This window comes from Oryctolagus cuniculus, chromosome 7 (assembly GCF_051225735.1).
Source record: "Oryctolagus cuniculus isolate XC-2025 breed Fujian yellow rabbit chromosome 7, ASM5122573v1, whole genome shotgun sequence".
In the NCBI taxonomy this organism is placed as follows: domain Eukaryota; kingdom Metazoa; phylum Chordata; class Mammalia; order Lagomorpha; family Leporidae; genus Oryctolagus; species Oryctolagus cuniculus.
This window is the reverse complement of record NC_142873.1, coordinates 115,036,406-115,059,826: the sequence shown is the minus strand read 5'-3', so window position 1 is coordinate 115,059,826 and position 23,421 is coordinate 115,036,406. Positions and strand designations below refer to the sequence as shown.

Genomic DNA, 23,421 nt, shown 5'->3' with positions numbered 1-23,421 from the left:
TGGCACAGAGCTAAGATGCCACTTGCAATGCCTGCGTCCCGTGTCAGAGGGCCTAGGTCTGAGTCCCAGCTCTGCTCCTGATTTCAGTTTCCTGCTAATGTATATCCTGGAGAGCAGCAGGTGATGGCCCTAGTGACTGGTTTTCTGCCTCCCATGTGGGAGATGTGGATTGATTTCCTAGCTCCTGGCTTTCCCCTGGCCCAGTGTCAGCTCTTAAAGGCATTTGAGGAGTAGAAACTGGATGGGACAGCTCAGTCTGCCTCTCAAATATAATAAAAAGAAAGAAAGAAACAAATAAACCAACAAAAACAGAAAGCAAGAGGTATAATATTGAAAACTAAAAGCAAAAGATATTCCAGCTTTAGAAAGGAGATTATCCAGTTTATATTAATAGTGAAAACTACAAAACTGGTTAGCTGCATCACTAACTTGCAGTTTTGCAAGCCTCAGCACTGAAGCCTTTATAATGTATCAGCTGCCAGGGATAGCACTTAATACAGTGCAATCTCCAGTACCTCTATTTGAAAGATCCTTTCTTCTTCTTTTAAATATTTATCTATCTATTTTGAAAGTCAGAGTTACAGAGAGAGCATGGGAAAAAGCAAAATCTTCCATTTGCTGGTTCACTCCCCAGATGGCCACAAAGGCCAGCTCTGAGCCAGGCTGATGCCAGGAGCCAGCTCATCTGCAGCTCCCATGTAGGTAGCAGGGGCTTACACACCTGAGTCGTCTTCCACTGCTCTTCCTAGACACATTAGCAGGGAGCTATATCAAAAGTGGAGCAGCCAGGGCGCAAACACACCATGTGCAATGCCAGTGTCCCAGGTGATGGCTTTACTTGCTACGCCACAATGCAGCCCTAAAATATCCTTTCCTGGAGACCGAAAATCTAGGTAGAATTGGCTTATAGCCTAAATACTCTGAGAAAAATAGTTTCTGTATCACCAATACTTTTCTCTCATTCCCCATTACTAATTCAACCTACCAATGAAACTAACAAGATCATATTGCTTTTTTTTAAATGAGAAAGTCTGTCAATTAATTTTTTTAAATTAATTTGTCTGCAAGAGTTACAGCCAGTGAGAGGGAGAGACACAGAGAAAGGTCTTTCATCTGCTGGTTCACTCCCCAAATGGCTGCAACAGCTAAAGCTGGGCCAATCTGAAGTTAGGAGCCAAGAGCTTCTTCCGGGTCTCCCACACAGGTACAGGAGCCCAAGTACTTGGGCCATCTTCTACTGCTTTCCCAGGCCATAGCAGAGAGTTGGATTGGAAGAAGAGCAGCCAGGACTCAAACCGGTGTCCATATGGGATGCCAGCGCCGCATGCAGAGGTACTGTTAACCAACTGTGCCATGGCGCTGGCCCCCCACAAGATCATATTATGACTCTGCCTTATAGACTTATCAGATTATTTTTTTAACATAAGATTCCTGAAATTCAAAAATATACTATTAGAAAACTCACTGACTCCAAATATTAAAAAACAGGGCCAGTCATTCCAAAAAGCTGAATCTCAGGTAAGAATGTTCAAACAATAAACAAAAATAACAGAAAAAAAAGAACTAACCTGTAATAGTTTAGAAAAACACATTGGATTTATAAATCAAAACCAAGCAGTCCAGAATCCCTTTAGCAAAACATTATGCTTCTACATAAACTTTGCCACTGAATTTTGATTTTGCTTCATAAACCAACATGAGATTGAATGGAGGCCCAAAAAGTGAATGGCTAAGGTGAAATGCAAAGAAACAGGTACTTTGGTGAAACTGCCATTAGTTATGCAGCCAGAGCAGTAGGTGTAGCTTATTGCTGGGTAAAGAGCAATGCAGGGAGGTCATTTTGTGAGAGAAATGACTACTTACCATAGACTGCAGACGCTGGGCAAGTTGGTACGCTTCTACAGTATCTTTTCTGTCTCTGATTCGCACTTTATCAACTGGTTGTGGCCTATTATATACAGCCTGTTCTATTGGAATTTAGGAAAGACAAAACAACCTATTATTTCTGAAATTCCTTATTAAATAGGAAGAGATCTACACAGGCTATAGCTGGTCATCTGTCTATGGTTTTATCTTAGTCTACAATGACACATTTGACGTGCTACTTGGCAGTTCTCAAATAACAGTAGAGTTATTAACAAAAGCAAATCTCAGTAAAGTGGAATTATTTAGGAAATGGGTAACTTATTGAATTCTGATTAAATAAACACTAAGCCCACTTTGCTAATTTTAGCAGTCTAATACAAAAAACATGATTTCATTTTTCTTTTAGTGGCTGAGGAAGCTAATAATGCCTAACTTTCCTGAAAAGTTTAGTCTCGTTATTCATGGCTTTGGGAAATCAAAGACTTTGAAATAAAGGGCAGCCTGTAAATTCTATCACCTCTATAGAAAATGAAATCATCTGTGATGGGATGCTTCCTGGTTTGTTGTGTCACTTTCACACAAAGAATACAGAATCTACTCTTTTTAAACCATGGGTTATAAGGTTCTAAGTACCCTATCACTTTGCAGTTACAGCTGTTAGCTTTGTTTAGAAGCTTGTGTCAAGGTAACTCAATAAAAGGATAGAATACATTTTAAAATATGCATATTCATTAACGTTAAAACTAAAAAAAAGAAAAAACTAGAGTGAAAGAACTTTCTTCCATGAAAACCATTTTGATGTTTTTAATATAATATAGGCTCACAAACTATTTTTTTCTAAACACTGCTACACAGCATTGCAAACACCAATACACCATCTGCCAATTAAATGAGCTCCTGTTAAAATTTTTTTTCATAAAGTAATTTTACTTTGACCTGGCAAGGAATTGTATTCTTAAATTATTTCTATGACTTAGTTTGAACATTTTTCCTTCAAATTTATGCCCTCAATTTTCATTATAGGTCAAAGGGAAACAATTAAACAAAGGTCTATTTTTAATCAAAATCTTCATAACACAATTATTCCTTAATGTTATACATCTCTCTGAATTCTATATATCCAAATCTACTTGAATTCTAACCATCATAGAAATTCATGGGTGCTGTAAGTATAAAAGAATGTTGAGTAAAAGATGTTGTTGGGTTTTTATTTTTACCACATCCAAAATTGATTGCTCCTATCAATTCGAGGTATGTATGAATCCGTCCAATACAATTAACATCCCCACAGTTCTTCAGGCCAGGACGTACTGAGGTCTTATTTAAGTATTTCGGTTTGCATATCTCCCTAATTAAGAGATGGAAGTACAATTATTTTGGATAAATTAAAACATGAAAAAGATTCCTGGGAAAACTTTTAATATTTGAAATATCTTAAAATTTTACCCCTTTAATGTGTAAATGTGTAGTAAATACAATACTAACACATAATATGCAAATATACTTTTTCTGAAATATTTTTAAATGATGCAATAATTTCTAAACACCTGCATATTTTTATAAGTATTTGTCCCCAATATTAAATTTAATAGATTCCAGTTATCCTAGGACTTTAATTTAGAAGCTTCTGTATGCACAGATGCAAACTCAAGTCTTAATCTTTAACTAAAAAGGTAACTTCATTAATATGTTAAAAAAATTTAGTAATAAGACTTTTCCAGTGTTTAATACATTACTGAGCTCCCTCTACTCTCACTTTGCTTGACAATGTATTTTAATTATCAGCTATCTTATAAATGCTTAAACGTTTTACACTTTAAATCATGATTCCAAAAATTATTTACTGCTTATGCTCAATGGAAAAAAGAAATTGATATAGGAAGTTCCAAAGGAATCAAGAAATTCCCAAAGACTATGAAAGAAACATGAGGCTTATATTATAATAAAACACATATTGATTGAATATACTTAATGTGCCATGCTAGATGGCACAATAAAATATTTAAGAGTAACAGAGAACTTAATAGTAGTAGAAATCAATTACTGAGTGCTTATACTAGATGCTGAAATGTGAATTATACATTTTCATCTTCATAGCTCTACAAGGTGGATTTTATTAATTTGAATTTTAGAAATGAGGAAACAAAAGGGTCAAGTAATTAAAGCAATTGAAGAGTGACAAATTCAGAATTTAAGTACAAATATTATAGGTTTCAATGTATGTCACATAATATAGATATTTCTCATTCAGTCATTTTATTCTAAAAATACCTTTTTTGCTTCCTACACACTAGGCATTTTTCTAGGCACTAGAGATATAAAGATGAACAACATAATGTTCTGACCCCACAGACCTTATATGCCAATGGGGAAGACTATCCGTACATCAATAAATGCATATTATGTTGTCAGGCAGCAATAGTATTAAGAAGGAAGAGGATAATGGAACACAGTGTAACAAACAGGCACAGACTATTTTAGATAGGGTATTTAGGGGAGGCCTCTCTAAGCAGAGATCAGATATAAAATCATCAATTCTAGAGAAGTTTCTGGGAAGGTAGTCAAGTTAGAAGGGATACGGAAGAGTATCATAACCTCCATAGAGAAGTTGAAATTTCAATGTGTCTTGAAAGTAAGAAACAAATGGTACAACAAAGCCAGGAAAGAAGAAGGATACTAAAAAACTGTAGGAGTCTGAAAACTGGATTGATCTAATTAAAATTACTCAAATCAAAAGGCTTCAAAGAGAACTCAGTAATCTTAGCATAGCGCTGAACTCAGGACTCTTAAAAAGGTATGTGTTCATGAAATAGTAAATACAGGTTTAATTTTTCCCTCCTAACAAAATGAATGTTTGCGTATTTCAAGCATTGTTCAAAGCACTAGATATTTAACAATGAACAAAACAAACAATAAGCCTTTGTGTTACCTATATTATCATCACAGTGGGGAGGACACAAGACACAAAAAATACAGTATTTGGGTGGTGATAATTTCTATGGCTGAGAACAAAGAATGAGAGGGAGGAGACAGGTGAGCTATTTTAGATAGGGTGGTCAAGGAAAGGCTCTTTCCTTTGAGCAGATCTGAAGGAGATAAGGAAACCAGACTCGCCAAGAAATGGGGGGAAAAGAGCATCCACAATAGTGAAAAGCCAGGACCACGGCCCTGAGTTGAATATGAAAACAATGAGTCCAGGCTGCAGACTCTGAAACTACTTTTACCTAGTGTGACCTGGAACAAGTTTCTAATCCTCTGTGGACCTCATTTTTCTCATCTGTAAAATGTGGACAGAGTTGTCAAAAGGAAATACAATACATGGCATTTGGTAGATATTCAATCATGGTATTGTTACTTATTTTTTTTTTTTTTAATTTCCTTACGCAGTGAGTCACCAGCATTTGCTTTTATCTGCAAACAAATCTGACAGGTAGCACTTTATTTTTAAAACTTTAACTGTCTTTTTTTTTAAAGACGACCTCCAGTCACTAACCATTTTCTATTCTTTTTCTGAAGAGAACAGATTTTAGTTACAGTTCAAAACATTTATTTTAGGGACTAGTACTGTGGTGTAGTAGGTTAAGCCTCTGGCTGTGGCACTGGCATCCCATATGGGCGCTAGTTCATGTCCTGGCTGCTACTTTGATCCAGCTCTCTGCTTATGGTCTGGGAAGGCAGATGGTCCAAATGTTTGGGCTCCTACAACCGTGTGGAGACCTGGAAGAAGCTCCTGGCTCTGGACTGGCCCAGCTTCAGCCGTTGCAGCCATTTGGGGAGTGAACCAGTAGATGGAAGACCTCTACCTCTGTGTCTCCCTCTCTCTGTCTGTAACTCTGCCTCTCAAATAAATAAATAAATAAATCTTTAAAAACAAACAAAAAAGAAGCCGGCGCCGCAGCTCAATAGGCTAATCCTCCACCGGTACACCAGGTTCTAGTCCCAGTCGGGGTGCCAGATTCTGTCCCGGTTGCCCCTCTTCCAGGCCAGCTCTCTGCTGTGGCCCGGGAAGGCAGTGGAGGATGGCCCAAGTCCTTGGGCCCTGCACCCGCATGGGAGACCAGGAGAAGCACCTGGCTCCTGGCTTCGGATCAGCACGGTGCTCCAGCTGTAGTGTGCCAGCCGTGGCGGCCATTGGAGGGTGAACCAACGGCAAAGGAAGACCTTTCTCTCTGTCTCTCTCTCTCACTGTCCACTCTGGCTAACAAAACAAAACAAAACAAACAAACAAAAAAACATTTATTTTCAGCCTTCACACCATTTTCCTAAATCATCATGTTTAAATAGCAGTATCTATTGGTTTCATCAACTAAAACAAATAGTTTAGGAAACTACTGCCATATAATTTGCAGTATCTATGCAAATTATTCTGCCTTACTTGATTATAGTCAAGACTTGAAATGAAGTCTTTCAGGAGTCAGTGGCTGGTTAAGTCCCTTTCACTATGTCAGAGGACTGCTGTGAGGCCTATACAGCAAATAAGAACAGAGAGCAAGTCTTTCTTTAAGCAGCTAAGTACCATGTAAATGACAGTTGTTCCTTGTCAGCATTCTTTACTATGCTGCCTCCTTACCCAGAAGTTGTTTTGGCATGTCAAGCATCTGCAAGATAACCATGTATCAAGAACAAGAACAAAAATCCTCCTTTTAGAATACTGCTACCTTTAAAAACCTAATGACTTAATATTATGTGGGCAAAATGAAGGCTATTGATTTGGCACATTATTAAGTTTCCTTTATGTAACCTTCCAAAGCTATAGCAGAAAGTTACTGCAAAGGAGAGGAAGACAGAACAAAAGAGAAAAACAAGGGACAAAGCAGAATCCCTACTCAAGGAACTGGGAAGCCCTCTCTAAAAATGGCCCTATATGATTCAACAGTTCATGAACTAGTAGTAGCAATTATGAGTGTTTAATGATGGCTTAATTAAGATGTCAAGATTACTTCAAATTACTTTTATCAGGTTAACGAGGTAAGAAGTTTTTTGGTTTGCTCCCTAGGCCCACTAAATAGTTCAAGTAAAATGTATTAACAATTTAGAGGGTAAATTTCACATATTAGAAAATTCCTGGACCTTGATGAAGCTGGATGAAGAAATTATTAGCATATTCCACCACAAGTTTAAAGCTGAAGGCATTTAAGACAGCTGTTCAGGTGGAGTTTCTGCAAAGAGGCCACATTTAATGATACCATCCTCTGTCACCAAATCTTTCCTTCTTTGCACTTAAAGTACATGATAAATCCCAAAAAGAAAAATTCTCTCCTATTCCCAGTACAGTAGTGTTCTACATCTGCATTATTTCTGTCCCAAGGAATTGCTTCTTGAAGCAGTTATTCATCCCTTTTCTTTCCAAGCACAAACACTCAGATGAACAGACAGATGGTATTGTGACAGCTATACATGACCAAAGCTTTCAAAAAAGTTTCACTGTGAGAAAGTTAAATTTTTCCTACTGAAATGCTGTTATGTGAAAACACTCTTATTGCCACCAAAATTCTAAATTCTGCATAGGCCTAACTAAAACACTTAAAGAGTATCAGGTTTTTAAAAAGGCATCTAAAATGTAATTTTTTCTTACCACTGATCCAAAATGTAATTTCTAATTTTCAAATAGCGTTCTGGTGTTTTAGCTTGACGCCCCTCAAAAAACTCAGGAATTGCTTGTTTTTCTTCTTCTTGAATGGTATTTCTATCTATTTCTACTTCTTGTTCTGGTGGCTTAAGCTCTTCTTCCTCGTGGCTTTCTTCCACAACATGACAAGAAGAATGAAAAAGCATTTCATTGTCACTCAAATCTTTATTTTCACAAGTCTCAAGAGAAGGCCACTGACTCGCATCATCTATCAGTCCATTTCCATCATGCCCGTTATAGTTCTGAATTGGTTTATTACATTTCTCATCTTTTAATTCAACTGATTTTTTGTCATTGTTGCTCGGTTTGTCAGTCTGTAATGTAATCTGTGAGCCTGAAAGTGTTTCCATTTCATCTTGCTTTAGATTCTTAAGATATTCCCCGGAAGATTTAAAAAAGGGGTCTTCCTGGCTATCAGATGCAATGCATTCTCCTTGATTGGTTTCATGCATACTACTACTACTAGGAATAATGTCTAATAAGAGACCACTGTTAGAATTCTTCTGGGGTGCTTCAGAAGTGAATTCATCCACCTCGTCTGTGATGTCTACTTCTTCATCATCAGACAATTTTTCAATTTTTACAGCATTCAAGTTGGGATCAGCATGTCCCCTTAAACATGATGGTATCCATGCCTCTGTCCCTTTGTCTTCACTTTTAACTTGAAGATCACTGCTACTTTTCTGATTTGGTGTTTCTTTCTCCGGACCCCATTTTACCTTATTAAAAAAAATCAGAATAAAACCTCCATAATATTAAGATTTTAAAATTTAATCACTGACACAATAAATACAATAATATACAATAATATAATTCAAGTGAGTGCATGTTAATGATACATTATACTTTTATTCTGCTTCTCTTGGATTTATAACTGTAGTTTTAATGTAAAAGATCACATTTTAAATTTCCTTAGATATATGATTAATTCATAATGTGGTGATTTCTATTAATCAAATAACCATGGTCTATATAGAACTACCATTTATTTGTCAATATTAAGTTTAAAATACGTGTCTGGCTTAGACCAATCACAATCAACCTGTAACTGTCATACTAAGAAGTTCTACAAGATATTAAAATATTTATAAAAGCTCTTTTCTTAAATGTCTAATATCTCAGCTGACTGTTTCTTTAAAGCTTTTTCTTAAAAGAATCTATCACATTTATCTCACTTATCCTACTTAGTAAATTAAAACCATCTGTCATTTATTTTATTTATTTTTTTTTTGACAGGCAGGGTGGACAGTGAGAGAGAGAGAGAGAGAGAGAGAGAGAGAGAAAGGTCTTCCTTTTCCATTGGTTCACCCCACAATGGCCGCTGCGGCCGGCGCACTGCGCTGATCCGAAGCCAGGAGCCAGGTGCTTCTCCTGTTGTTCTCCCATGCCGGTGCAGTGCCCAAGGACTTGGGCCATCCTCCACTGCACTCCCGGGCCACAGCAGAGAGCTGGACTGGAAGAGGGACAACCGGGACAGAATCTGGTGCCCCAACCGGAACTGGAACCCAGTGTGCTGACACCACAGGTGGAGGTTAGCCTATTGAGCCAAGGTGCCGGCCTATCTTTCATTTAGATACAGTAACAAAAAAACAGTTTTTTGTACGTTCATTTAATGCAGCTCCAATATTATAGCACTTACATTTTAAGTCATGCAATTACTTTCCATATCAGCTATACAGACATAGCTATCTGATAATACAACACAAGAATGATAATAAAAGTCAATGAGTAGGTACTGGCACTGTGGTGTAGCAGGTAAAGCTGCCATCTGCAACACAGCATATCCCACAGCACGCAGGTTCGAGTGCCGGCTGCTCTACTTCCGATCCAGCAATTTGTGAATGGTCTAGGAAAAGCAGCAGCAGATGACCCAAGTGTTTGGGCCCCTGCTACCCATGTGAGAGACCTGGATGTAGATCCTGGCTCCTGGCTTTGGCCTGGCCCAGCTCTGGCAGTTGCAGCCATCTGGGGAGTGAACCAGCAGATGGAAGATCTCTCTCACTCTCTCTCTATAACTCTTAATAAGTAAAAAAATCTTAAAAAAAAAAAAAAGGCAATGATTAAATATGACTTGAAATAAAAAATCCTTACATAGAAAGTTTTTGAAAAATTTTGTAAATGATTGCTATACCCAAGGGATATAACAACTTTCAGAAAGACTATTTCTAGACCTAATATCACGTCAGCATTCTAGGATTAAATATTTGGTGTTAATTGGCTTACTACGTAGAAAAAAAAAAAGAATAGCAGGAAGGAAAACAAGATTTGGACATACAAGCTGAAATATTCTCTAGCAACCTTGCTATTTATTTGGTCCCGTTTTTAATCTTAAAAATTCAGATATTTTGGATTAGATTTTATAACATACTAATCATTCTAATATTGAAATGTATCTTTCTACCACAGTCTTTCAGTAAAACTGACACTCCAAGATAAACTAAATATTGCAGTTTGAAAAGCTTGCAGGTAGAATAACCACCACATTAAGCTTTATTCTTCTTAATACCTCAACCTTAGCAAGCTGCCCCAACAGTACTTTTGTTTAAGAGGAAGTGGATGATTTATGTACAACGAATATATTCTATCACTTTCTGCCCATGCCAGTTAACACTAAGAGAAATCTTGTATACAGGGTACAGTCTACTAGCCACACTGAAAGAAAACATCAAATTTCACTTATAATATTTTCAAATTTTATATAATTATGTTCTTAGAGCAGAATATATTTAAAAATTCCAACTATCAAAATCACATAGTTGGGGCTGGTGGTACGATACATGGGGTAAAGCTACCTCCTGCAACGCTGGACTCCCATTTGGGCGCGAGTTTGTGTCCCAGCTGCTTTACTTTCAATCCAGCTCCCTGCTACTGGCCTGTGAAAAGCAGCAGAAGATGACTCAAGTGTTTGGGTCGCTGCCATCCAGGTTGGAAACCTGAAAGAAGCTCCTAGCTCCTATCTTCAGCCTGGCCTAGCCCTGGCGGTTGCGGCCAGCTGGGGAGTTTGACAGTGGATGGAAGACCTCTCGTAAGTCTTTTTTTTTCAACTTCTATTTAATAAATATAAATTTCCAAAGTACAACTTCTGAATTATAGCAGCTTTTCCCTCCAACCTCCCTTCCACCTGCAACCATCCACTTCCTGTCCCATCCCATTCTTCATCAAAATTCATTTTCAATTACCTTTATACATAAGATCAACTTAGTATATACTAAGTAAAGATTTCAACAGACTGCACCCACACAGACACACCAAGTATAGAGTACTGTTTGAGTAGTAGTTTTACCATTAATTCACATAGTACAGCACATTAAGGACAGAGATCCTACATGGGGAGTAGGTGCACAGTGACTCCCGTTGTTGATTTAACAATTGACACTCTTATTTATGATGTCAGTAATCACCCAAGGCTCTTGTCATCAACCGCATGGTTGATACTGAAAAAATAAGAAACTAGAAAAAACTGCACTTTTGTGAATCCTGTAATTTATTAAAATTTTCAATTTTTCAACACTATAAGAATTTCATTGTTACTTAACAGACTTCAAAAATCATGTTAGCATTAATGTTCCCAAAGTTCTAATTCTATTTTGCTGTATGACATTAATAACACTATTAATAAAGACATGCTCTAAAGTTTAAATAAATATTCATATAGTAGTTTACGGATATCAAACCCTTTCCGTATAAAAACTTTAAACAATAAAACTTTAATGCCTAAATTAAAGAAACATTTCTGCTTATTAATTTGCTCATTCTAAATGTATCATTAATAACAAGGATATTTATATTCTGCTTACCTTATTTTTAAAGTATTGTCTGGCATAACTCTTCACTTGTAAAACAGTGCGGCTTCCAATTAACTTTGCAATTTTGGTCCACCTTCGGCCAAATTTAGTCTATGTTATCAAAATGGAAGAAAATTACCTTTGATTAACTAATATAAGCAATTGCCACATTTAAAAACAATCAACTGAAATAATAATCCATCTTTATTTTCTGAAGTACAAATGAGGACTCCTACAATGTTCTTAAAATCAAAGTCCACATTCTTCTTTTGCAAACTTAAACTTCTGAAAATCAACTGAAGAAATTTAGAAATTCGTTTTATTATATAGCTATTCAAATAAAGATCCATCACTCTACTACCTAACTATGAATTTATATTGCATATTATGATGTTTTAAATTAAAGGTAACATCTTAAAAGATCTAAGCTACTAAAGGGAGGCAGGTTATGTTTTTCCAATTACAGGATCAACTAAACGTCCTCTGCACTAATTTCAAAGTAATATCCTACCCATATCCATTATGTGCCCCATAGCAATTAGCTTTATATGCTATGCATGTATCACAGACTATATATCCACATTTATATCTATATCACTCTATACAGGTGAACTGACTTGTGAGATCAAATCATAAAAGAAGCAGACATACCACCAACACCTCTCTATACCTCTCTAATGTCAGAGGCTGTGCACCACCTAAACTGAAGCTATAGTGAGAAAATACTGAGAACAGAGAGCTAGATAAAGCGCCCATGTTATTCTGAAGTATACAAAGGAACACACAGAATTTTAGAAAGGGCTAACTATACAAAACCTCTACAAAATCCCTAATACATACTACTCTGCCTCCCATGACAGGTCAATAACTCTTTAATTTTAATTTTTTGGAATTTTGAAAACTGTGAAAAACAAAAATGTAGTCACAACTCAGGGAAGCTGACCCTAGAGTCAGACTTACAAGTCAGGTAATCAATCATGCATGATGGTAGCAAATTATCTTTGAAGATCAAAGCCAAATGATAAACCATAATTTATATGCTTATTTCTGAAATTTACCAGAAAATCTAACATATAAATAATTTCTTAAAACTCAAAGTACTTCTGTGAAAATTATTAGTAAGTATAAATTATTTAAGATTTCTCTTAAGCAACATCTAGCTGAGATCAAATTACTGAAGAATTATTATTTTTACTGGGGGATGAAGACAAACAGGTAACTTGGTAGCATAGAGCATTTCTGGAGACAGAAGAGATCTGAATAAAGAGTGATCAATTTATCAGCGCGGTGTGCCGGCTGCGGCGGCCATTGGAGGATGAACCAACGGCAAAGGAAGACCTTTCTCTCTGTCTCTCTCTCTCACTGTCCACTCTGCCTGTCAAAAAAAGAAAAAGAAAAAAAAGAGTGATCAATTTAGATACTAGGGGCTTGGGCACTAAAAAAATTAGGGCAGAGACTTTAAAAAGAGGAGCAAAGAAAATACTGGCTAATTTCAAAATCGAGCAAAGGGATAGTCCTATGCCCAAGAAAGGAAGGAAACATCTTCCCCCATCAGCCAGAATCATGTAATTTTCTCTTCCAAGCCTATAAACAAATAGCAATATGCTTTAGAATGCTGGAGATATAACCAATAATTCCATGTTTTTTACGTAAAAAAATTCTAAGTTTAAATATTTCTTAATGTATAAGGCAACTTTCTACAAGTCTCTATATAAATAAATACACATTTGTTTAAAAATGGAGAAAATATCTCTAGAAGGTCACACACAGAAGAGATGACAATGGCTACCTCAAACAAGAACTGCTGACTGAGATGAGTGAGACTTAACACTCTCTAACTGTAGGTACCTTTTGAATTCTGAACCTTGCAAATGTAGTCTCAATAACTACCACCAATGGCAACAACAGCAGTCTCAAAATGGAACTTAAATTCACAACCTATTTGCATACATACTGTAAGAAAATGTCTAGTGGCCCATTTTCAACACAGAATGGAAAATTACTATTAGCTGACTTGCTGATGTAGCAAAACAAACTGGGCAAACAGGATGTTATGGAGTAGGCAACTCAGGAGAGGAAATTAAAGTACAGAGAAGGAAGGATGAAGGTAACTTTGTAAGTTAGGTGACATCTGGAAAGATTGTACACCCCACAGTACTCAGCCAATGTGGAACAGGAGGGACCTCCATCGTAGGATACAAATTGCTTGCTCTAACTTCTCCAGGTGTGCCTGCTCTTCAGACACCTGATCTTGCAAGACGGATAATATAATACAATCTTATTTTCACTGCACTTCCTGAGTCCAAGTCCATCTTTTGAATGGACAGGTAAGAATGTTTCCCACAAACTTTGGGACTTGTGTGGGATTTCTATGCCTGCATGGGACTCCGACACAGTGGGAGATGCATCCCACATGATTTTGGGTGACCTGCTCTGTCTGGGTGTCCTGTAACCCCGTAGAAGCCACAGAAAAGCTCAACTGTCATTCAGAAGACAGTACAGGTAACACAGAAGAGAAAAAGCAAGCACTGTGGCAACCAGGCAACCTGTACATGAGCTAAGGTAAGAAAAATTAGACTGTAAGTGTTGCCATGGTAGTTGTGTATCTTTGGAAGTCAAGAGTGTATGACTGAGGCCGGCGCCGCGGCTCACTAGGCTAATCCTCTGCCTGCGGCGCCAGCACACCGGGTTCTAGTCCCAGTTGGGGCGCCGGATTCTGTCCCGGTTGCTCCTCTTCCAGTCCAGCCCTCTGCTGTGGCCCGGGAGTGCAGTGGAGGATGGCCCAAGTCCTTGGGCACTGCACCGGCATGGGAGAACAACAGGAGAAGCACCTGGCTCCTGGCTTTGGATCAGCGTGGTGCACCAACCACAGCGGCCATTGTGGGGTGAACCAACGGAAAAGGAAGACCTTACTCTCTGTCTCTCTCTCATTGTCCATTCTGCCTGTCCAAAAAAAAAAAAAAGAGTGTATGACTAAGATATAGCCTAGATATGGGGGAAGTGTTTCATTCTTACATGAGAGAAATGACAGGAGATGGATAATCTGGTCTTGGGGTCTGCAAGCCTCCACTATGGGGGGTTGAGCTCAAAGGAAAACTTGGGTGGTGTGCAACAAATCTCTATTACGGGAGACTGCATGCATTGGGGAGCATGTTGGAGTCCTGGGGAATGCAGGGTGTCATCATACACCTGATCTTGCAAGACCAATCACAAAGTCTTGCTTTTACTGCACTTCCTGAGTCCAAGTCCATCTCTTGAGGAGACAAGGGAGGATATTGCCCACAAGTATGCATATACATGTCTTTGACAAAGGCAAGACACCAAAATTGTTAGTAATCTTAAATGAGTGGTTAATTAGAAATGATAATCATGCAATAATCTATATCATCAATAGATACCAATATAAAAACGCTGCCAGAATAGAAAAAAACCTCCAAGACATAAAACCTTCAAGACAGTTAATATAAAAGAACATCATATAGAGGGTCATGGTGCTGACTAGAAAAACACACATTTTACATCCCTTTATTTATAGAAATGCTAACAATGATACTTCGATCAGTATTCATGAATCTTATGTGTTACACAAATATTCTATACATAATATATAAATATACATAATTTCAAATTAACTAGTACAATATTGGGTAACATGGACCTTAAAGGAAAATATATCACCTACTCAAGATAGTAAAAATAAAAGTATAAAAAAATAAATTTCTGAATGTTTTCTTAAAGGTTCTTAATATTAATGAGTATTATCAGAATCAGACACCAGTGTATACATAACAAAATATGCACTTTTTCCATTATGTAACCTACTGTAAATACTTTAATAGGTCTCAGTGATACATTACAGCAAAAAATGTTTCTGCTATACTTAGACTGTGTACACTAATGCTAAAAACCTAAATTCAGCTTGGAGCTGGTGCTGTGGTGCAGCAGGATAAGCCAGCACCTATGACTCTGGCATCCCACATTGTTCACATCCCAGCTGCTCCACTTCTAATCCAGCTCCCTGCTGATGTATTTGGGAAAGCAGTGGTTAATGGCCCAAGTACTTGGGTCACTGCCACCCATGAGGGAGACCCAGATAGAATCCTGGGGCCTTGGTTTTGGCCTGGTCCAGATCTGGCTGTTGCGGCATTTGGGAAGTGAACCAGAGAATGGAAGATCTGTCTGTCTCTCCCTCTCTGTGTCACTCTTTCAAAAAAATCTTTTAAAAATGTAGACAATTAACTCAGTTTCAAATATTTACATTTTGACTTGAGAGAAAACATCTGAGAAACAAATTTCTCTTTTATCCAGGTAGTTGGTGTCATATAATACAATTTAGTTAATTTCTTGGGTTAATACCAGAACAAGTATGAAAACTAAAAAAGATTTGTTCAACTGTATTTTTATACCTGGATATTGAAAGAAATTCCTTAGTACTACACTAGAAATATCATTAATATAACTACAGAAAAACTAAAGGAGTAATAACTGTAATTAAACAGAAAATTCTGGTGGCTACAAATTTAATCTTGTAACTCTATCAATATTTTCTTCTAGAATTATTTAACTATAAATTAAAAATTGCTCTATTTACCAGCCCTTGTTCAAACAGCTCTTTTTCTTCTATCGTCCACTTTACTGAGTAACTGGCTGGTTTAGTAGGAGAGTGTACCCTGAAGGGAAAAAAAGGAATTGCAAAAAAATTTCTGAAATGGAACATTCCTTATTTATGCAGCTAAAGGTTATAGATAGCCATGGGCTAAATAAATTCAATATTTTGAGTCTTAAGAATTAAAAAACAGAAACAGAAAAAAAAAGAAGGCCACAGCCTCTACCTGGGGGAAGAAGTTTACCCTGTCAGGTATCTCTAGCTCAGGATGATAGGAGGCCCAAAAGACATAATCCTTGGGTCTGAGTGAGGATAATACAAAAAGACATCAAAGGAAGTCAAGGTGATAACCAACAAATAGGCTTCCTTAGACTGGACACAAAGCACAAGCATTAATACATTCCTAAATCCCACAAGGCATGTACAAGTTTAAATTGGTTCTGGAAGTATTTTTTTTGGTTTTTCCATAAAAGCCCATGTAAAAATTGAGCCAGAAAAGCAGTCGCAAAACTATGGTACTACATTTATTGATTTTAAAATCAGAATCTTAAGAAATTCAAGCTCATTTATTTAAGCAAGAAATTAATCTTTCCATCAACTTCATCTTGCTGTTTATTCACTAAAATAAAAAAGCCAAAGGTTGCTCAGTCCTCAATTTGTTGGGAAACTACAAATAGGTAAATCCACCTTTATAAGGTACCATAAATTTGCAAGTTTATAAATGCTAAAGAATGTCAGCTTTTTTCTCAATTATAGCGAAAGGGTACTTATAAAATGGTGAATTTCTATAGATAATTTTGAAAGCCACAGATTGAAATTAAATTTTTGTTGAAAATTAACTGACAAAGCAATAGAAATCAATTCCTAATATATTAGATAGCTTCTTCCCCATAAACCTCTAGGAAACCATCTTTTCCATAATCTGATGTAAGTGACTACATGGACCATGAAAAGAAAATCTGGCAAAAAAAGAACATAAAAAAATTAGTCTTGTGACATTCCAACATCTGTACAAAACTTGTTTTCATAGTTATGACTTTGTATAACTCAAGGGCCAAGATGGATTTTCCATGGGCCAACCTTAACTTTTTTATTCTCCCATAATTTTTAACTAATCAAAAAGTTTAAAAAATATAAAATATACATACATGATTTTTGCTGTTTTCTGTAGACTGCACCACATGAAAAAAGAAAATAAGGCAGCTTATGAAGAAGTTCCTAAAAATACAATTTACATTTTAAAGACTTTACAAATAGATTTTACCTCTTTATGTATTTTTTATTATCCTCCTTCTGATCAAGCCACAATTTTTCTGGAAGCGATTTTTTAGATAGATAATACCTGTGTAATTATTAAGGAAGCTTTTAAAGCAATATTAAAGCCATGTAACTTTTATGTGATTATATAAAATAAGCATTCATAGACTCATGGAAGTCACACTTGAATTCAAGCTAAACCAATTCTTCTCAAAGAATAGAACTATTTATACCTCTCTGGTAAATTCACTACATGTGAAATCATATAACAGTGCTTACATAAAATGTGCACTACATAAATGTTAGCTTCTCTTCTATTAGAAATGGGTAAGAGAAGACATATATTCAATGTTGAAATCTTTTTATTCTAAACTATGAAAAACATAATAGATAAATATGATTGGTTGTTCAAGGTAATTCTGGAGTACATTTCCATATTTCTTCAGGTTTGCGGGTGAGGGCTGGGAGGTGCGGTGAGGAGATCCATGTTACGCCATAGGTCAAGCCTGTGACACCAGGCTGGCAGCTCTATCAGTCTTGTGAGGCTTTCAGACAATGTGGGTCAACTTCCTGGGGCTGGACCACTCTGCATATTTAGAGAACAATCCAGTCTGTAGGTTCTTTTTCTTTAAAAAAATTTTTAAATGTGAACAAATTTTATGTACTTCAGCAGCATAGTGATACATCCCACCTTACCTTCCCTCCCATCTATTCTGCCACTCTCAGTCCTCCTTCCTTTCTCATTCTTTTAATTTTTACAATGATCTACTTTTTTCTACACTTATGAGATTAACCCTACACTAAGTAAAGGATTCAATAAATAGTAAGAAGAAAAAAAATACTGTTCCTCAACAGCAGAGACGAGGGCTGTGTGCTTCAAGCAGCTCCACATCACTTCTTAACAAGAAAAAGTGAGAAGACCTGAGAGCAAAATAACCAAACTCAAGTGAGCTACCTCTACAATTTCACATTATGTTTAAAGGAAAGTCTTCAGATGATTGCCCCGCTTTCCTGCAAGCTATGAACGCCAGTGACTTTACACTTGAGCAGGAGGAAGATGAGACATAGACACAGAGGGCGTGTCGGGGCTGACACGACCACCTGTCACATCCTGGCTATCATGGAAGGCAGGCTCTCCTGTGAGCCTTCCCAGAGTCCTGTCAAGTCTGATCACTCTCATTTCAGAGATAAGGAAACCCAGATTCAGAGAGTTCTGGTTAAATAGCTAACTGAGTACCAGAGCTGGGACACTAATCCAAAGCTGGGATTCCAACGCGAGTCTTTCTGACTCTGTACTTACTCTACTATATTTTTGTATTACAATGGAAAGAATAGGGCATTTTTCAATACTGTGGGAGCTGCTATTTTCCCATTTGGTGTAAGAATGAGTAAGTATGGGGCCAGTGTTGTGGTTTGGCCTGGGAAAAGCAGAGGAAGATGGCTCAAGTGTTGGGGCCCTTGCAGTCCACGTGGAAGACCCAGATGAAGTTCCTTTCTCCTGGCTTTCACTTGGCCCAGCCCTAGTTGCAGCAATCTGGGCAGTGAACCAGAAGATGGAAGATCTTTCTCTCTCTGAGAAGATATCTCTCTCTCTCTGTGAAACTCTTTCAAAGAAAATAAATAAATCTTAAAAAAAAAAAAAAAGTTCAGGGCTCTTCTCTAACCTAAAAATGTAACAAACAGTTCAAAAGTCTTAAGGAGCCTCCTACTTAAAGTCCTTGAAATTAGCCAACTGCAATACTGTTAAATTAGTCTAGGATATTCTTGATTTAACAAATATTTATTGACTATTTTGTATATGTCAAGTACTATGCTAGGCACTAAGTACTAAAGAAAGTTACAAGAAACCCTTATCTCTGTTTTCTAAATTGTAAAATGTTAACTCTTACCCTCATTATTTCTGTTTCTACATCTGGAAGTAAACCAGCAAATACATGTTCATTAATCTAGACTTGTACTGTCCAATACGAATGGTTATCAAAGGCACAATTTTTGAGTACTTGAAAAACTGGCCAGCATGAACTGAGAAGTACTGTTAAGTATAAAATACACACTCAGGGGCAGGCATTTGACAGAACAGTTAAGACAATTTGGGACACCTGCATTCCATGTCAGAATGCTTGGGTTTGAGTCTTGCCTCTGCTTCTGATTCAGGCTTCCTGCTAATGTGCACCCTGGAAGGCAGCAGGTGATGGCCCAAGTACTTGTATCCATGTCACCCAAGTGAGAGACCTGGACTTCTGGCAACTGACATCAGACTGGTCCAGGCCTGGCTATTATAAGCATTTAAGGAGTGAACCAGCAGATGAAAGATCTGTGTGTATCTGTTTCTGTGTCATTGTCTTTCGAATATATAAACAAAAAATTTTTTTAAAAAGTATACACTTGATTTCAACAACCTAGTATTATACAAAGAATATAAAATATCCATCCATTAATGCTTTATAAATATTAAAAATGAAAATATTTCAATATACTGGGTTAAATAAATTTTAAAATTAGTTTCACCTTTTTAAGCCTTAAATTGTAACAAAATTTTAATTATATGCGATTATCATTGAAACGCAATAATCTAAGGTATGACTACAATGTTTGTGAGAGTCAGAGAATAAGAAACTCTAAAAACAGTCAGCTTATAATTAAAGATATCAGGAGACACTCTAAAATTATCACAGCCTTAATTGGGAATAAAAGTAATAGAAAAATTCTGGCTTACATAGTAGGCAGAAATCCATGAAATGAAGACGAAGAGTTAAAAATAAACCACCACTTATTGGGCTATTACTAATAATCTTTATAATGGAACCAGCGTTGTGGTGTAGTGGGTAAAGCTGCCACCTACAATGCTCTCATCCCACATGGGCGCTGATTTGAGTCCTGGCTGCTCCACTTCCAATCCAGCTCCCTGCTAATGTGCCTGGGAAAGCAGCATCAGATGCCCCCAGTGGTTGGGCTCCTGCAACCCATGAGGGAGACCCAGATGAAAGTCCTGGCACCTGGCTTTGGCCTGGTCCAGCCCTGGCTACTGCAGCCACTTGGGGAGTGAATCAGCAGACAGAAGATGTCTGTCTCTCTCTCTTACTCTGCATTTCAAATAAATAAAAAATAACTCATTAAAAAATAATCTATACATTATAAAATCAGAAATCATTTTCTTTCAATTCTCTTTCACATATTAAAAACTGAGATCTAGGCCGGCGCCGCGGCTCACTAGGCTAATCCTCCGCCTAGCGGCGCCGGCACACTGGGTTCTAGTCCCGGTCAGGGCGCCGGATTCTGTCCCGGTTGCCCCTCTTCCAGGCCAGCTCTCTGCTGTGGCCAGGGAGTGCAGTGGAGGATGGCCCAGGTGCTTGGGCCCTGCACCCCATGGGAGACCAGGAAAAAGCACCTGGCTCCTGGCTCCTGCCATTGGATCAGCGCTGTGCGCCGGCCGCGGCGGCCATTGGAGGGTGAACCAACGGCAAAAGGAAGACCTTTCTCTCTGTCTCTCTCTCTCACTGTCCACTCTGCCTGTCAAAAAAAAACAAAAAACAAAAAACAAAAAACAAAAAACTGAGATCTAAAGGAGTACAACTGCCAAAATCACACACAGAGGAAAAAAACAAAGAAAGAAACCAGTGGCTGACCCACAGACAAGAACCTGCAACTTGGAGCTAAAAAAAAATCTTCCCCCAGTAGTATTTGTCTTATGCTTTATACTTAAGATTCCTCCTACTTAACACCTGTAAACTGGTAGAGTAAGAAAGGAGAACTTTTACATATTCTAATTCTGTATCCTTGGACAAATGAACATCTCTGGGTTTCAGTTTATATAACTGTAAAAATGGAAGCCTAGACTTAAGGTTCTAATTGAGTTAAATGTTCTATAACTTCTCCTCAATATCCAGGTATCATAGAGAGCTGGCTGACAACAGAAACTCCAAAATTAGATCTCAGAATAAGTGAAACAGATCACAAGAATAAAATGTTGCTTTTTTTGCATAGATATGTAACATGGTTATTATGTAATAGTTACTAGTAAATAACAGGAACCTCTTTTAACTTTTGCATTTATAGATTTTTGCCATGAAATCTTTTTTATTTTTATGTTTTAAGACTTATTTATTCATATGAAAGGCAGAGTTAGAGAGGGAGGGAGGGAGAGAGAAAGAGATATCTTCCATCCACAGGTTCACTCCTCAAATGGCCGCAATGGCTGAGGCTGGGCCAGGCCAAAGCCAGAAGCCAGCAGCTTCTTCTGGGTTTCCCATATGGGTGTAGGGGCCCAAGCACCTGGGCCATCCTCCACTGATTTTCCAGGCTCATTGGCAGGGAGCTAAATTGGAAGTGGAACAGCTAGGACTTAAACCAGCACCCACACGGGATGCCGGTGCTGCAGGCCATGGCTTTAACCTGCCGCGCTACAGTGCCAGCCCCTTAACCATGAAATCTTTACTTTTCTCATAATCATTAAAGGATACTCTTCTTCCAATAACATTTTTTCAATGACAGCTCTGTTCTCTTCACTGATGGTGCTATCCAGAGTCCAAGGCTATTAAAAAAGAATATATTATTTATTTACTATTTTTGAAATTATCTTTTATGTTTTATTAAAAAAAAAACCAAAATATTATGATTATAAATAAAATAACAATCATTTTACTGAGCACACAGACATCTTTGATTTCCATGATAATACCAAGAACTGGGCAGTAACATTTCATAGATGCAGCCTCAGCACTGCTAGCATTTTAAGAAGAACAGACTACTCAAGTCTGTTGGATTGTTAAGTCTCACACCTTACCTACATTGTTACCTTACCTTATGATAAGGTAACAATGACTACCGTGAATGAGGAATTACTAGATGCCAAACGTTTCACTAAATATTTCATCTATCTCTAAAGTTTATCACAATTCTTTTCCCCCCTCAGCCACAATCTTTCTGTTGGTGATCACACTCGTTTTCAACTCTCAAAAATATTCAGCTCATGTCTCTTAAGATCTAAATCATATCCAACCACCCATTCAAGAGTTCCACTGGCTAAATAACTGGCTTCTTAAATTTAACATATTTAAAATTAAGAATCAACTATCATGCCGGCACCATGGCTCACTTGGCTAATCCTCCACCTGTGGTGCTGGCACACCGGGTTCTAGTTCCGGTTGGGGTACCAGGTATTAGTCCCGGTTGCTCCTCTTCCAGTCCAGCTCTCTGCTGTGGCCCGGGAGGGCAGTGGAGGATGGCCCCAGTGCTTGGGTCCCTGCACTCGAATGAGAGACTGGGAGGAAACACAGGGCTCCTGGCTTTGGATCAGCACAGCGCTTGGGTCCCTGCACCCGCACGGGAGACTGGGAGGAAACACCCAGCTCCTGGCTTCGGATCAGCGCAGCACCGGCCATGGCGGCCATTAGGGGAGTGAACCAACGGAAGGAAGACTTTTCTCTCTGTCTCTCTATCACTGTCTATAACTCTACATGTCAACTTAAAAAAAAAAAAAAAAAGAACCAACTATCACATATCTCAATCAGTTCTTCCCTTTGGCTTTCCAACTTTATAGAAGGCGCTAATAGTCATTAAGTCACTCTATCTATAAATCCATGAATTACGATGGATTCTTCCCATTTCCTTCAATTCCCACATCCAATCTACCAAAAGTTCTATCTCCAAAATACAATTCAAGTCTGTCCATTTCTGTCTCTTCTGTTACCACCTCAAGCCAAGTCACCATCATCATATCTTGCTTAGATTACTAAAAATGTTTATGATCTGGTCCCCTTGACCCTATTCTTGCTTTCCTCTAATTTAATCTTCATGGCATTCAAAACAAATTCCATAAAAATGAACTTATTCATCCATATAAAATTTACATAAAATGTTTCAATGAGATGCCAATTCACTTACAATAAATTTAAGCCCTTTAACATACTCTAGACCCATAAGGCTTCTGTAATAGAACTCTCACCTGCCTTCCCAGCCTTGACACATATTGTCACCCTTCCCCTTCCTAAATTACTTTAGACATAGGCCTTCAACTGCAACTTTTCTGCTTGCTGTTTCTTCTGCCTAGAATGTTTTATCAACTCTTCACATACCTACCCTTTCTTCTCATCATTTTTCAACTTAAATGCTACCTCCTCAGAGTTCCCCTTGCTGACAACTTTACCTAAAGTAGTTTCCCCCTCCAGTATTCTCAGCCGGCCTCTTATTTCCCTGATAATCTATGTTTGTCTGCTTGTTCATAACCTGACTCCTCTTGAGAATGTAAACTCCTTTAGAGCAAGATTATGTCTATCTTC

At 37.7% G+C, this 23,421-nt stretch overlaps 1 protein-coding gene across 11 annotated transcripts in view; it reads right to left on the bottom strand.

Moving 5' to 3' along the window:
* The window catches only part of MYSM1 (Myb like, SWIRM and MPN domains 1), a 49,896-nt gene that overhangs the window by 21,653 nt on the left and 4,822 nt on the right, over nt 1-23,421 (bottom strand). The window contains exons 3-11 of one of the 11 annotated variants that reach the window (XM_089337341.1): nt 21,604-21,674; nt 17,151-17,228; nt 17,035-17,058; nt 15,872-15,950; nt 12,476-12,655; nt 11,293-11,391; nt 7,442-8,214; nt 3,084-3,214; nt 1,864-1,967 (exon numbers count right to left, since the gene is read on the bottom strand). In XM_089337341.1, the coding sequence (XP_089193467.1) occupies nt 1,864-1,967; nt 3,084-3,214; nt 7,442-8,214; nt 11,293-11,391; nt 12,476-12,517 (1,149 nt within the window). In that variant the 5' untranslated portion in view covers nt 12,518-12,655; nt 15,872-15,950; nt 17,035-17,058; nt 17,151-17,228; nt 21,604-21,674. Of the gene's footprint in view, nt 1-1,863; nt 1,968-3,083; nt 3,215-5,220; nt 6,331-7,441; nt 8,215-11,292; nt 11,392-12,475; nt 12,656-15,871; nt 15,951-17,034; nt 17,059-17,150; nt 17,770-19,032; nt 19,166-21,603; nt 21,675-23,421 lie in introns of those variants that run through there. The other 10 variants (XM_089337340.1, XM_070078437.1, XM_051857716.3 and 7 more) reach the window with 10 other exon arrangements.